The following is a 12,055-nucleotide window of genomic DNA, read 5'->3' on the forward strand; positions in this document are numbered from 1 at the left end:
GTTAAACTGTGCTAGGTGACCCATTCAGGTTTACAGTCCAGTTAGAACACACCGCCATACCATTTCAGATTTGGCCTGTGATTAGAACGTATCAGGAAGGTCATTCAAGGTTCAACTCCAGTTGGGCCACAACTGGAGCCTGATTCAGGAAACGATTCCGGCAGAGAACACACTGGACACTGCATTCATGAGAGATGAGCAATAAAACTAGGGACAGGTGGGATTCGGCACATCAACACACCAAAACTTGTATCAGACCGCAGCCTGTGACCCACTCCTGGGGATCTGATATTCTATATATAAAACCCCCAAAACCCTGAATCAGACTCCAGCTTGCGACTCAGTCCCAGGGATCTGTTATTCTATATATTAACCCCCCGAACCCCTGGATCAGATCCTAGCTTGGGACCCACTCCCTGGTATCTATTATTCTAAATAGAAATTCCCCGAAACCTGAATAAGATCCCAGCCTGTGACCCACTCCGTGGGATCTGTTATTCTATATATACATAAATCAGCCCCCTCCCCCCAGAACCCCTGGATCACAACCCAGCCTGTGACCCACTCCCTGGGATCTGTTATTCTGTATATATAAATCAGCCCCCCCAGCTCCAAAATCTTGGATCACACCCCAGCCTGTGACCCACTCCCTGGAAAATGATATGCTATATATAAACCCCCGAAACCCTGGATCAGACCCCAGCCTATGACCGACTCCTGGGGATCTGATATTCTACATATATAAATCCCCTGAACTCCTGCATCAGGCCCCAGCCTGACCCACTCCCTGGGATCTGTTATTCTATATATAAACCCCCTTCCCCGAATCCCTGGTTCAGATCCGAGCCTGTGAACCACGCCCAGGGATCTGCTTTTCTCTATGTAATCCCTCCTGAACCCCTGGATCAGATGCCGGCCTGTGACACTCCCCCTGGAATTGTTATCTTATATATAACCCCCCCTCCCCCGCCCCTACATCCCTGGATCCCTGTGACTCATTCCATCGGGATGCTCCCCTCTCTGCCAGCAGGTGGCGGTGTTGGTGGAGAGCCGGCGGTTTGTGTATGCGTGCAGGTCGGCTATCTCATATCTCTGCACCTCTCCCTTTAACGTGGTTCGCGCTGTGGAAGGGTTGTATTCGGACTCCTGACCCTGACCCATTCCTAATTCCTGTGGCCGGCGAGTCAAGGCAAGTGATACATTTTGCATCGAGACCAACACTTTTCAAAGTTGCATTTTTGTTTAAGATGGATTAAGAATTATCCCACCCCTCCCTGTCTCTGTAACCCCCTCCGGTCCCCGACACCCCTCCCCGTCTCTGTACCCCCTCCTCTGTCTTCCGCCCCTCCATGTCTCTGTAACCCCCCCCCCTCCTGTGCCCTCCACCCTTTTCTGTCGCTGTAACACTTTCTCGTCCCTGACACACCTCCCTATCTCTGTAACCACCACCCCCCCTCCTCCAGTCCCCTACACCCTTCCCTGTCTCTAACCCTGCCGGTCCCCTTAACCCCTCTCTGTGTCTGTCACCTCCCTCCAGTACCCTGCACCCCTCCATTTCTCTGAAACCCCCTTTGGTCCCCTACACCCCTCTCCGTCTCTGTAATCCCCCCTCTTCTGCCTCCACTTCTCCCCGTCTCTGTAACCCCCTCCTGTGCCTTCCACCCCTCCCTGTCTCTCTAACCCCCTTCTGTGCCCTCCACCCCTCCCCGTCTCTGTAACCCTCTCCACCCCTTCCTGTCTGTAACCCCCTCCGGTCCCCTACACCCCTCCCTGTGTCTGTAACCCCCACCCCCCCCATCCCCTACACCCCCCCCCCCCAGTGTCTGTAACCCCCTCTGGTCCCCTACATCCCTCCTTGTGCCTGTAACCCCCTCCGGTCTGTGCAGAACTAGTGTCCCATCCCACTTCCCCGTCCCCGGTTCATGCTTCACCCATCCATGGATCTCTGTCCAAATTCTTCAATGTTAACACTGAGCCGGGATTCACCCCTTCAGCTCATTCCACACTCCCACCCCTCTCTTTTTTTTTAAACTTTATTTAAAATTTTATGACATGAATAAAATAAAAATTACATTTAAAGAAATAATAACAAATAAGATAATAAAAATTAGAATACTACATCATTAAACTACACAAATTAACCCCCCCAATAATTATAACACAACATTAATCATCTAATTTAAAATTAGTCCAACCCTCTCCCCAAAATAAAGAGTGAAGAATTAATTAACAATATTGTAAATAAAATAGAAAAAACCCCACTTACAAAAAAAGGATAAAACTTAACAACAACAAAAAAATTACTAACAACAAAAAAAATCAAAACTAAAATAATACCCTTAAACATATATTTAAATCAAACATAATACATTTATTTAACAAATAAAATCCACTTTAAAACTAAGTTCAAATATTAAAATCATATATCAACCACATATCTGTTATTCAAAAAAATCATAATTAATAATACATAAATACAGAATTTCCATTAATACCAAGTTTCCTTTATAATTCATCAAGAGAACAAAAACATCCCTTAGAAAAACAATCAGATAAACTTTTTATTCCCTTCCCCTCCCCTTATATAAAAAAAGAAAAAAGTTCAAACTCTTATAAAATTCTCCATATTCTTCATTTATAACATCTTCAAAATTCTCTATCAAAATTAACAATTTTATTAAACTCTTCTCCCTCAATGTATTTGTACTTAATTTTCTTCTTTTTCTTCTTATCACCTTTCCCCTCATCTTCCTCTTCATCTAATTCAACATCCTCAATTTTTGACTTATCTTCTGTGACATCATCCTCTTAAAAAAGAAAGAAAAAAGAGAAAAAAACTTCCCCCCAAAAAAAGAGAAAAAAAGAAGAGAAAAAAAACCTCCTAATTCCCTCTCAATTACAATCAGAAAACAAAAAGAGTTTTAAAAAAATTATTTATTTAAAAAATAATAATAATAAAAAAACCTTCACTTCTTAACCCAAAAATTAAAAAGAAAAAAAAACAGGTCGGAGGTCACAACTACCTCTTCCTGTTTAAACCGCCCAAAGCGGTAACTCCCCCAAAATATTGGGTGTGAGATAACTCACAGGTAGCTGATGACTTCTGGAAACTAGTGCCCACCCAGTTCCCTCTCCCAACTCCCATTTCATTAAACTATCATCATTATTTAAACTATTTAAACTCTTCTCAAAAAAAAGATAAAAGATTTATTTTTTTAAATCAACGTTACCACTTCGGTCACCATTGCTTCCATTTCTTTTAAAAAACTGGATCCCACCTTACATCTCTACTCTCTTTGGAGACCTTGAAGGACTACATCGTTCCTGAAACTGCATGATTGGTAGAGACAGCAAAGTCCATAACCTCTTTAGGATTGTCAAAGAACTTTAGCTAATTTCCATCCTAAAAAATCTTCAGTACTGCAGAATACCTGAATGTTCCCTTATGTCTTTTTTTTCCCACAACCGTTCTTTCACAGAATTAAATTCGCGTCGTTGAAACATAATTTCTTGACTCAAATCTTGATAGAAGAAAACAGGATTATTCTGAACCATCAAAGGAGATCTATTTTGCTGGACATTTCTAACAGCCGTACGTAAAATTGTCTCTCTGTCACAATAGTTTAAACAACGGATCAAAACAGATCTTGGATTCTGTCCTGAAAAAGATTTTCTTCTTAAAACTCTATAAGCACGTTCCAGTATTAAACCTTCAGGGAATTTATCCTGTCCTAACACTCGTGGAATCCATTCAGTAAAAAATTTTCTTGGATCTGGTCCTTCTATGCCTTCTGGCAAACCAACAATTTTCACGTTGTTCCGTCTAGATTGATTCTCCAAATAATCAACCTTTTTTGCTAAATTTTTATTTTGGATCTGCAATGTTTCAATTATTCTATTATCATCTTGCAGTTGATCCTGTGCATCGACTAAACCTTGATCACACATTTCAAATCTTTCAATGGTTTCAAGCTTAAAAGCTCCATTAATGACTTCTGCCATCGCATTAATCTTGGAAATAAACAGGTTCACAAAATTAGCTAAGTGACTCGATACAGAATATATCTTATCTTCAAGATCCTTAACAGACATTTCAACAGAAGTAGATTCAGGCATAATGGGGTCTTGCTGTTCCTTAGAGACCACGGGATCTTCTGTCCCTTCCCTTAATTTAGTATCTTTTCTAGCAGTTTGACTTCGTATAAAAATCCCTCTCAAAGTCCCCCCAGCAATGCCAGGAGACTGAAGATCAGGGTTATCTTTAAGCCAAATCTCTTTAATCATCTTCACTGAATCGATGTCTGGAAAAACCGTTGTAATTGAAGATGCATTTTGCAGCGCCACCACTATAGCAGTCGAATGACAACTCTTTAACTCTCCAGCCCCCAAAGTTCCTCAACATGATTATCCAACTGCACGAAAACCAACAAGGTCGGGTCAGATACAGCAATGAGCTCTCTGAACCCTTCTCCATTAACAATGGCGTGAAGCAAGGCTGTGTTCTCGCACCAACCCTCTTTTCAATCTTCTTCAGCATGATGCTGAACCAAGCCATGAAAGACCCCAACAATGAAGACGCTGTTTACATCCGGTACCGCACGGATGGCAGTCTCTTCAATCTGAGGCGCCTGCAAGCTCACACCAAGACACAAGAGAAACTTGTCCGTGAACTACTCTTTGCAGATGATGCCGCTTTAGTTGCCCATTCAGAGCCAGCTCTTCAGCGCTTGACGTCCTGCTTTGCGGAAACTGCCAAAATGTTTGGCCTGGAAGTCAGCCTGAAGAAAACTGAGGTCCTCCATCAGCCAGCTCCCCACCATGACTACCAGCCCCCCCACATCTCCATCGGGCACACAAAACTCAAAACGGTCAACCAGTTTACCTATCTCGGCTGCACCATTTCATCAAATGCAAGGATCGACAATGAGATAGACAACAGACTCGCCAAGGCAAATAGCGCCTTTGGAAGACTACACAAAAGAGTCTGGAAAAACAACCAACTGAAAAACCTCACAAAGATAAGCGTATACAGAGCCGTTGTCATACCCACACTCCTGTTCGGCTCCGAATCATGGGTCCTCTACCGGCATCACCTGCGGCTCCTAGAACGCTTCCACCAGCGTTGTCTCCGCTCCATCCTCAACATCCATTGGAGCGCTTACACCCCTAACGTCGAAGTACTCGAGATGGCAGAGGTCGACAGCATCGAGTCCACGCTGCTGAAGATCCAGCTGCGCTGGATGGGTCACGTCTCCAGAATGGAGGACCATCGCCTTCCCAAGATCCTGTTATATGGCGAGCTCTCCACTGGCCACCGTGACAGAGGTGCACCAAAGAAAAGGTACAAGGACTGCCTAAAGAAATCTCTTGGTGCCTGCCACATTGACCACCGCCAGTGGGCTGATATCGCCTCAAACCGTGCATCTTGGCGCCTCACAGTTTGGCGGGCAGCAACCTCCTTTGAAGAAGACCGCAGAGCCCACCTCACTGACAAAAGGCAAAGGAGGAAAAACCCAACACCCAACCCCAACCAACCAATTTTCCCTTGCAACCGCTGCAATCGTGTCTGCCTGTCCCGCATCGGACTTGTCAGCCACAAACGAGCCTGCAGCTGACGTGGACTTTTTACCCCCTCCATAAATCTTCGTCCGCGAAGCCAAGCCAAAGAAAAACTCTCCAGCTGGTGGCGCCCCAGCTGATTCAACTGTCAAAGCCTCAGCAACAACACCTGCAGTGGCCACCGTGCGAAACACTGGCACCCGTCCAGCCCCTTGTTCTGAAAGCTGTTGAGTGCGACCTTCAGAGAGCCTCACCGGCTTAAAACGAAGCTTCAATGCCGAACTCTGTACGTCCTCCTCTGGATCCATTCTACGTTGAGACCTGGCTTCTTGTAAACAAGTAGGCTCAGACAATTTTGGAAAATGTAGTTTTTTAACAGTCTGTTGATATTTTCTTTTACCTTTTTTTTTTGCATATAAACCATTAGGCACTAATCCAACACCTCTTATTATTTATAAACTTTTAAAAGAACTTTAACGGGCACTTAAAGACAAAACAATAAATCAGAGTTAGGAGAGGTCTGGAAGGCACGTCTGTTCCCTACGCCATCTTGCCACGCCCCTCCCACCCCTCTCTCTATGTGAAAATGTTCCCCATAAACCTTTCCCCTTAACCTCTGGTTTGGATCTCACCCTACCTCAGTGGGAAAAGCCTACCTACATTTACTCTGTCCACCCCCTCATCATTTTAAATACCTTGATCAAATCTCCCCTCATTCTTCTACACTCCTGGTGATAACGTCCCAACCTGTTTAACCTTCCCCTGTAACTCAGTTCCTGACGTCCAGGGGACGTCCTAGTAAATCCTCTCTGCATCTTTCTATATTATTGAGATCTTTCCTGTAGTTTGGTGACCAAAACTGCACACAATACTCTAAATTTGGCTTCACCAATGTCATGTAGAACTTTACCATAACATCGCAAATCCTGCACACAGTACTTTGATTTATGAAGGCCAATGTGCCAAAATCTCTCTTTACAACCCTGTCAACCTGTGAAGCCATTTTTTGGAAATTATGTATCTGTATTCCCAGATCCCTCTGTTCTGCCACACTCCTCAGTGCCTGACCGTTCACCGTGGACGTCCTTTCTTTGTTTGTCCTTCTAAAATACATCACCTTACATTTGTCTGCATTAAATTCCATCGTCCATTTTCCAGCCCATTTTCCCAGCTGGTCCAGATCTCTCCGCAGGTTTTGAAAACCTTCCTCACTGTCCACAACGCCTCCAATCTCAATGTCATCTGCAAACCTGCTGATCCAATTCACCACATTATCATCCAGATCATTGATATCGATGACAAACAACATTGGTCCAAGCACCGATCCTCGAGACTCACCATGGGCCTCCAGTCTGAGAAGAAATTATCTTTGTGTTCAGCCTGAAATTGTCTCTCATGAACCGCAATTTGTTTTCAGGTAGAAAACCTTGTGGAAAAATATTTTGTTGTCCAGTGTATTACCCCATCTCCAACCCCAGATAACCATCCCCCAGCCGAAGATAGGTAGGACTGGCTAAGACACGGTATCACACTGTCTCCGGTCCTGGATAACACTCCCCTCAGTACAACTCCCTCTCTGACAGCAGATAATTGCTCTACTTGGTACCACTCATTCTCCAACCCTGGATAATAGTCTCCTCAGTACCACTCCTTTCTGACACTGGATAACGTTCCCCTTGGTATCACTCTCTCTCTCTCTCTCTCTCTGACCCTGGATAACCCTTCCCACAGTAACACTCCCTCTCCAGCATTGGACAAAGCTTACCTCGGTATCACACCCTCTCCGACCCTGGATTGCCCTCCCCTTGGTAATACTCCTTCTCTGTCCCTGGATAACCTTCCCCTTGGTACAACTTCCTCTCCGACCCCGGATAACCCTCCCCTCAGAACTGCTCCCTCTCTGACCCCCCCACATAAAGATCGCCTCATTATCACACACTCTCCAACCCAGATAATCCTCCCATCGGTACCACTCCCTCTCCAAACCCAGATAAAGCTCCACTTGGAACCACACCCTCTCCGACCCGGATAACCTCTCTGCCTCCCTCCCTTCACAGATGCAGCCTCTCGCCCGTGGAGGACCTACTCTCGCTGCACTCCGCTCCCTTGGCGCCCCGAGGGGCCATGGCCTGGCCGGAACGCCATGTGGGCCGGGAGGAGCGGGCTTCGAGGTGGTTGTGGTGGGAGGGGGACACGCCGGAGCAGAGGCAGCGGCCGCAGCAGCCCGCGTCGGTGCGCGGACCCTCCTCATCACCCAGAGGGCATCTACCATTGGTAGGAATAGAGGAGGGGGAGGTGGATGGGAGGGGATGAGGAGGGGATAGGGGAGGTTAGAGGATGAGGAGTGGGGGGAAGGAATGGGAGAGTGAGTGGGGAAGGGACAGACAGGAGGGGAGGGAACAGGAGGGGTGGGAGAATGGGGGGGTGGGAGAATGGGTGATGGAGGGGAGGCAGAGAGGTGGAGGATCGGAGTAGGAGGGAGGGAAGGTGGGTAGGGTTGGGAGGGGAGGAGGAAGGTGGAGGGAAGGATTGGGAAGAACAGACAGGAGGGAGTGACGAGAGGAGGGGAAGGAAATCTGTGGCTGACAGATTTGATCCCTACCCCCTTCCCTCCTTCTCGTCTGTGCAGGTGAGCTGTCGTGCAACCCCTCATTTGGAGGGGTAGGGAAAGGTCACCTTGTGCGAGAAGTTGATGCGCTGGATGGTCTCTGCGGCCGGGTGTGTGACCATTCCGGAATCCACTTCCACGTCCTGAACCGCAGGAAGGGTCCAGCCGTGTGGGGACTTCGAGCGCAGGTGGACAGGGCGATGTATCGGGAGCGCATGCAGGTACGTGAGACCCTCCGAAACCTTCCCCCGTCCCAATACACACACTTCTGGGTTGGGGCACAGAATGAATCCCCTATCCCCCACGTCCCGCCTGTCCCATCACACAGTCTTGGGTGGGACACAGAGTGAAGCTCCCTCTCCCCCGTCATGTCACACACTCCTGGGGTGGGACACAGAGTGAATCCCCCCTCCCCACTGTCCCGTCACACACTCCCGGGGTGGGACACAGAGTGAAGCTCCCTCTCCCCCGTCCTGTCTCACACTCTTGGAGTGGAACACAGAGTGAAGCTCCCTCTTCCCCCACACAAATTCCCGAGATCTCCATCTCCCTGTTTGCAGGAGGAACTGAGGACGATACCAGGTCTGTGGATCCGAGAAGCTTGCGTTGAAGATTTACTGATTTTGGATTCAGATGCTTCGAGACCTGGAAAGTGGAGGGTTCATGGTGTGAGATTGGGTACGTGTGGGGAGAGCGAGGCGGAGGGGGAGCGTGAGAGTAGGGGGAGGGGAGGGAAGAGTGGGGAGATATTGGGGAGAGAAAGGAGGAGGGGAATGGGGGCAGGGGAGAGAGAGAGAGGGGGTTAGAGAGTGCATCCTTCCCTCCATCACCCCCACCTCTCTCTCTCCCTCCTCTTCCCCACCCACTCCTGTCCATCCCTCTCTCTGTCCCCCTCCACCAGTCCGTTCTTCCCTCCATCCTACTCCCTCGGTCCATCCCTCTCTCATTCCCCCAGCTGGTCAGTCCCTCTCTCTGTTCCTGGGGTCTGTCCCTCCTTCTGTTTCCCTCTGTCCTGGTCCGTACCTCCCTTCGTTGCACCCTTCCTCTGTTGCACCCCCTCTTCTCTGGTCCATCCCTCTTGCCATTCCCCCCACCCTGGTCTGACTCCCCCACCCCCAACCACTGTTTCCCCCTTCCTTGGTCTGTCTCTCCTTCCATCCCCCCTCCCGCCCCTCCCTGTGTCCCTCACAGTGTCCCTCTTCACGCTCCCCCCCCATCTCTGCCTGCAGCGGACGGTTCGGCCATCAGCTCGCAGGCTGTCGCCGTGACTACTGGCACCTTCCTGCGCGGGGAGATCAGCGTGGGCCTGGACAGGCGGCCGGCCGGGCGTCTGGGAGACGGGCAGTCTGTCGGCCTGGCCCTCACGCTGGAGAGACTGGGCTTCCGGCTGGGCCGACTCAAGACAGGTACGAACCTCCTCCCCCCCCCCCCCCTTCGCGTCGGCCCCACTTTTCCCCATCGTGTGAAAGTACGGCCCAGTGAAATGGTGTCCTCCAGTCCTCAGTGCAGGACAATGTGCGGATGGACTCGTCCAGGCCAAACCATGCGGGTGGGTTTTCAGCAGGGGTACGGACAGAAGGCAGATGCACTTTGTAAGGATGTGGCCGGTAAATGGTGGGAGGGGCCGCGGAAATGAGACTCTGTGGTTCTCACCACCTAATTCCCTGAACCCCTTCTCCATCCTCGGTAGAAGGATGGATGGGGGATGGGGGGGCAGGGCAGCGAGACACGGCTCCGCACTGCAACTCCACTCAGGTGAAATTTGGATACAGTCGCTAAATATTTTGGGAAGGGGTTAGATTTTTTTTCCTTAAGCTATCCGAATCAGGATTTATTGTCCACGGATTTTGGTGTTTTGCAGAGACACTCAGAACCGTCTTACAACATTACTGTAAAATAACTGCACGAAAAGTCAGGCAGCGTCTGTGGTCCATCCAGGAATCTGGTGGCGGAGGGGAAGAAGCCGTCCTTGTGCCGGTGTGGTCTTCAGGCTCCTGGACCTTTTCCCCGATGGTGGCAGAGTGAAGAGGGCCTGGTCTGGGTGGTGGGGGGTCTTTGAGGAGAGAGGCTGCTTTTTTAAGATCCTGCCTCATGTCGATGTCCTCAATGGAGTGAAGTCTGGTACCTGTGATGTCGTAGGCCGAGTGAACAACCCTCTGGAATTCTTGCCCTGAGAGTTGGCGCCTCTGTACCAGACAGTGATGCAACTGGCCAGAATTCACCTTTGCGGGGCGGTTCCTCCTCCTCTGCAAGCGAGACATCACTTTTGGGCACCCTTGGGTGGCTGGCACACCTTGTGGGCCACCTCCCCGTCAGGCGAGGCGCCCTGCCCGGGCGCAGCGGGGCTGACCAAGCCAAGGTTGAAATTGCTGGCATCCTGTCCCAGCGATTCTTTACCAGAGAGCATGGGTGATGCTGCTTCTGTGGGGGGTGGGGGGGGAGTGGTCAAGCTGATGGCCTGTGAGCCCCATCAACCGTGTGTGACACCCAAACTTGGACTTTTATTCTTGAACCAACAGGATAGAGGAGAGCTTTTCTTCCCCTCCCCCTCCCTGCCCCCCCCCCCCCCCCTCACCCCGAGGCTGAACCTTGCGGTGGACTGTCAGTCAAAGTGATGAGAGCAGGGGCTTGGACGTGATGGTGACATCGTGAGACCACGTTTGGAGCCTTTTGGTCACTGAACTGCAGGAGAGACACCAGGAGGGTGGAAAGAGTACAGAGAGGGCTTGGTGGCAGAGAGGGTTGGGAACTTCAAATCCCTGGGTGGGGGGGGGGGTTCACATTGCCGAGGGTTTGCTTCCACATTGATGCCATCAGAGGGAGTGGCTGAATGTCATGAGGCATCTGCGGACATTCAGCCCGTCGCGGAAGACTCTTGTAAACTTCTATGCGGAGACCATTCTGGCCGGTTGCATCACTGCTTGGTACGGAGACGCCAACTCTCAGGACAAGAATAAACTCCAGAGGGTTTTGAACTCGGCTGCAACATCACAGGCACCAGGCTTCACTCCATCGAGGACATCGACATGAGGCAGGATCTTAAAAAAGCAGCCTCTATCCTTAAAGACCCCCCACCACCCAGGCCAGGCCCTCTTCACTTTGCTACCATTAGGGAAAAGGTCCAGGAGCCTGAAGATGAGGTACTCAGCGGCACAAGGACGGCTTCTTCCCCTCTTTCCCCTATGCCGTGGGATTCAAACCAGAAGACATGGGTTAAGGGTGAAAGGGGAGAGGTTTAGGGGGAATTTCACACAGAGAGGGGTGGGAGTGCGGAATGAGCTGAAGGTGGATCCGGGCTCGATTTTAACGTTTAAGAGGAATTTGGATGGGTACATGGATGGGAGGGGTATGGACTGAGTGCAGGGCAGTGGGACGGGCAGAATAACGGTACAACACAGACTAGAAGGACCAAAGAGGCCTGTTTTTGTGCTGTAAGGTTTTAGGGTTCCACGGTTCTAAACCACTTGCACGCGCCAGACAAGTACTTCGAGGGCACAGTTTCGTCAGGTTGATATTGTGGACAACAAGAACCTGACTCTACGAGAGAACCCAGAGAGCAGGGGAGCGGGACGATCTCCTCCCTGGCCAGCGGGGCGCACCTCGAGGATCTACTGTGGGCAATTATCTGAACGTTAGGATCAGCAAGTTTGCACCAAAATATTGGGGAGGGGGGTGGGATCCTTGGTGGACAGTGAGGAAGGTCTTCACTCTTCACGAGATCCGGGAGCAGAAGTCGGCCATTTGGGCCTGCCCCGCTGTACTATCATGAGCTGATCCATCCTCCCCGGCCACCTCCCAAGTCATCCGATTGCACAACCCGACGAAACAGCGTTCTCCGGTCCTCACTGCAAAAACACGCAGACGCACACCCAGACGTTACACACATAA

The 12,055-nt window shown here is 49.8% G+C and overlaps 1 protein-coding gene across 1 annotated transcript; it reads left to right on the top strand.

Annotated features, from left to right (window-relative positions):
* Positions 1–1,068: 1,068 nt before the first annotated feature.
* Positions 1,069–10,580, top strand: mto1 (mitochondrial tRNA translation optimization 1). The gene is made up of 7 exons (XM_069923158.1): positions 1,069–1,189; positions 7,617–7,833; positions 8,189–8,388; positions 8,728–8,845; positions 9,397–9,573; positions 10,029–10,179; positions 10,484–10,580. The coding sequence occupies exons 2-7, from the start codon at positions 7,617–7,619 to the stop codon at positions 10,578–10,580; spliced, it is 960 nt and encodes a 319-aa protein (XP_069779259.1). The 5' UTR covers positions 1,069–1,189.
* The last annotated feature ends 1,475 nt before the right edge of the window (positions 10,581–12,055 follow it).

This window comes from Narcine bancroftii, chromosome 3, assembly GCF_036971445.1.
Source record: "Narcine bancroftii isolate sNarBan1 chromosome 3, sNarBan1.hap1, whole genome shotgun sequence".
NCBI lineage: Eukaryota > Metazoa > Chordata > Chondrichthyes > Torpediniformes > Narcinidae > Narcine > Narcine bancroftii.